Source organism: Sinocyclocheilus grahami, unplaced genomic scaffold (genome assembly GCF_001515645.1).
Source record: "Sinocyclocheilus grahami isolate Dianchi unplaced genomic scaffold, SAMN03320097.WGS_v1.1 scaffold41.1, whole genome shotgun sequence".
Classification (NCBI taxonomy): Eukaryota; Metazoa; Chordata; class Actinopteri; order Cypriniformes; family Cyprinidae; genus Sinocyclocheilus; species Sinocyclocheilus grahami.
The window spans coordinates 1,118,251-1,121,473 of NW_015505220.1; the positions used below are offsets into that span (position 1 = coordinate 1,118,251).

Here is a 3,223-nt window from a genome sequence, read left to right on the forward strand (position 1 = left end):
CGGTACATCTGGGATGACCTGAAGGTTAGCAAATTTTCATTTTGGGTGAAGTATTACAACACTTCACAGAACTGTACATGAATTTTCTGTAAAAATTATCACTTTAATTTGTTACGATATCATGACAAATGTAATTACAACAAATCTTTAGACAGCATTTGAAAAATTCTATTGATACACAACACTACTTACCGATTCTCACAGATGCTGTGGAGAATATGTCACAGTCTAACAAAAAGGTTTCACTTCTACGGTCACTTTTAGCACAGTGCCAGGTAAGTCAACACTTATGTACAATTAATATAAAAAATCATTTTCCGCCTGTGTGCACAGGTCAATGGCTTTAGATACTTCCAGCGAGTCAAACTCTGTATTCGTTTTCAGCGTTGCGATTTAGGAACCTCGTAATACTCAAACCGGAGATTAAGAGCTTCAGTATGAAACAGATTCAGAAATACAGAGTTCTTTCCAAACTGCTGCTTAGACTCAGCTGGTTCTGCCTTTGTTCGGTTTGTTTGCAAGTCAGTCATTGAAAAGCAAACTGCCCTTGTGGTTTGGTCAGACATATGGGCAGATGGTATCACTGTATACACTGTGATAAACAGTCACAGGAAATCAGTTGACAGCACTGTGAATAGTTTGCGGCCCTGTCTGCAAACACTCATCTCATCTTCCTCAGACGAACTCTGTTCTCCTTGTCCCGCTTCTTTAACGTGCTGATGAACTGGGTGAAAAATAACTCCTGGTCTTTCCTCTTCAGAACCTCTTTGAATCGTGGATCTTTTCCGTACTTTTCTGAAAATTCTTTGAACGTCGACCTACGAAAAAGAGAACATCAGAATGAGATCCTTGACAGTCATCTGATGTTTTACATCATCAGTGTGATGGTCCACTTTTGTTCAGCTGTAAAAGGTCTGATTGCGGTTGTTTTCATGGCTAGACTTTGAAAGCCTTCTCTATAGAGGAGATCCTGCTGGTCTTCAGTCTGAAGTACAGGTGAAAACACCCTGCCCAGAGCACTAAAGCAGCAAAGCACAAAATCACAAAGAAACATCCCTCATTTTGATGCATTTATTATCGCCTGAAATCTTTACTAAAATCTTTTTTCTTGGGGATTGCAAACTGGTTGCTAGAATTTTGCTATGATTTTTCCAGGTTGTTCTAAGCACATAGCTTTGGTGTTCTGGCTGGTTGTCAGGGATTTGCAAGGGTGTTCTGAGAGGTTGTTTACTGGGGCAAGTCAAGTTGCTAGCGTTAGGGTTAAGGGTAATGCAAGTTTAACATTAGCGTTAGGGGTTTTCAAAAACCTGACTAGAAAAAAGATCACTCAAGTTTTGTTTCCTTGTGAGAACTTGCAATGAGAGCATGCTAACCCTTACCAAAAAGAAGTATACTTCACGTTTATTTTATTAAGTATACTTAAGTAAATTTCAAGAATATTTTAAGTATACTTTATGTAGTAAGTATAGAAATATCAGTGTACTAGTAGTATTCTTGTAATTGTACTATTTCAATACTCCTTGGGACTAAATTGGCCCACTTTCTAGTATATACGTACACTTTTAAGTGTACCTTAAGTATGACAGTAGCAAACTTTGAGTTCACAACTAGTTTACCTCTATGTTTTTAGTTTGTACTGCAACTATACTAAAAGTGAACTTATAAGTAATTGATAGTTTACTAATTAAATACTTGTAGCATTTTTAGTACACGTTGAAGTATAGTCTCTGTAAACTACTTCTTTAGTAGTTTTATACTGCAAGTACATTTCTGAGAAGTACATAAAAAGTAGACTGAAAGTATACTTTAATATTTTTAGTTTCACATTTATTCAAGCACACTTGAATAAACTTCGAAAGGGAATGTAGCGGAGGCCAATTAGTAAGAACTGTGCAGGTGAACCTTACTCCCCTGATCTCAAGGGGTACACTAGTGACTGACATTAGAGGCTGCGTTCTTTAGTGTCCTTGTTAGATCTCAAGAGGCGCACTAGCAACTGATGCTAGAGGATGCGGTCTCTAATGTCCTTGTTAGTGTGCCTGCCTCCCATGCTGGAAATGCAGGTCCGAGTCCCGCTCGGAGCGAACGGGTGGGTTACACTGGTGCCGTGACCCGGATATAAAGAGGTGAGTATATGAAGGCCAGCTAGTAAGAGCTGTGCAGGTAAACTTCACCCCCTGTTCTCACGAGGCACACTAGGGACTGATGCTAGAGGCTATGGTCTTTAGTGTCCTTGTTAGCACGCCCACCTCTCATGCCAAAAAAATGCAAGTTGGAGTCCAGCTCAGACCAAATGGGTGGGTTACATTGGTGTTGTGGCCCAGATATAAAGGGGTGAGTATAACGAAGACCAGCTAGTAAGAGCTGTGCAGGTAAACTTTATCCCCTGATCTCACGAGGCGCACTAGCAACTGATACTATAGGCTGTTAATATTAGTGCATCAATTCACGTCTCTTCAGTTCCTTTCACTATAAATTAATCGGGTAAAGAACAAAGAGGAAACTTCAAGCTGAGTGTTAATCCATGTGGCATGTTTGAATTCACTTCTGTGCAAGACCTTTAACAAGAAACAAGGTTATCTTCAAATACACAAACACAAAGAAACCAGGACCCAAACTGCAAAGACCATCAGTTATTAACACCTTTGCTGAATAAATAATCCACTCTAGAGATGGATTTTATTAATGCATCAGCAAAAGCAGTCACCCTTATTTCATAAGCTCACCTGGATGTGATTTTTGATTCCTCTAGCAGTTTTCTGTACTCTTCTTTCGCTTGCTGGAGTTTGCACTTTTTCTCTTTGTGCTCCTCGTTCATTCTTGCTTTGACAAACTGATCATAAATCTAAGGGGGAAAAATAAATAAAATTAAATTAAAATAAATTATTATATTATAAAAAATAATATCTATAATATAAATTAATTAATAACATTTTAAATTAATGTTTAAGATATTTCTAATTGTAATATTTATTCCAAATATATAAAAAAATATATGTAATATATAATTCATTTTGATGAATAAATCATCCTCAATGATGTGTTACAGACCAATTTCAGTGTTTGCAAACAGTGATGACGTTTTTGTGGGCTGCGCCTATCTGGTGGCAGAAAATGCCAGTTTTAACATAGCAGTCTATGCAAGCCATGGAATAAAATAATAAAAAAGGTAATTTTGAGTTTATTTTGAAAAAGTCTGACTTTTTTTTTTAAATTCTGAGAT

The 3,223-nt window shown here is 37.4% G+C and overlaps 1 protein-coding gene across 1 annotated transcript; it reads right to left on the reverse strand.

Moving 5' to 3' along the window:
- Window positions 1–208: 208 nt before the first annotated feature.
- On the reverse strand, window positions 209–2,841 carry LOC107582183 (transcription elongation regulator 1-like protein). Its single transcript, XM_016267929.1, has 2 exons — window positions 2,727–2,841; window positions 209–818 (listed from the first exon to the last, which is right to left on the reverse strand). The coding sequence occupies exons 1-2, from the start codon at window positions 2,816–2,818 to the stop codon at window positions 662–664; spliced, it is 249 nt and encodes an 82-aa protein (XP_016123415.1). The 5' UTR covers window positions 2,819–2,841; the 3' UTR covers window positions 209–661.
- Between the last annotated feature and the right edge of the window lie 382 nt (window positions 2,842–3,223).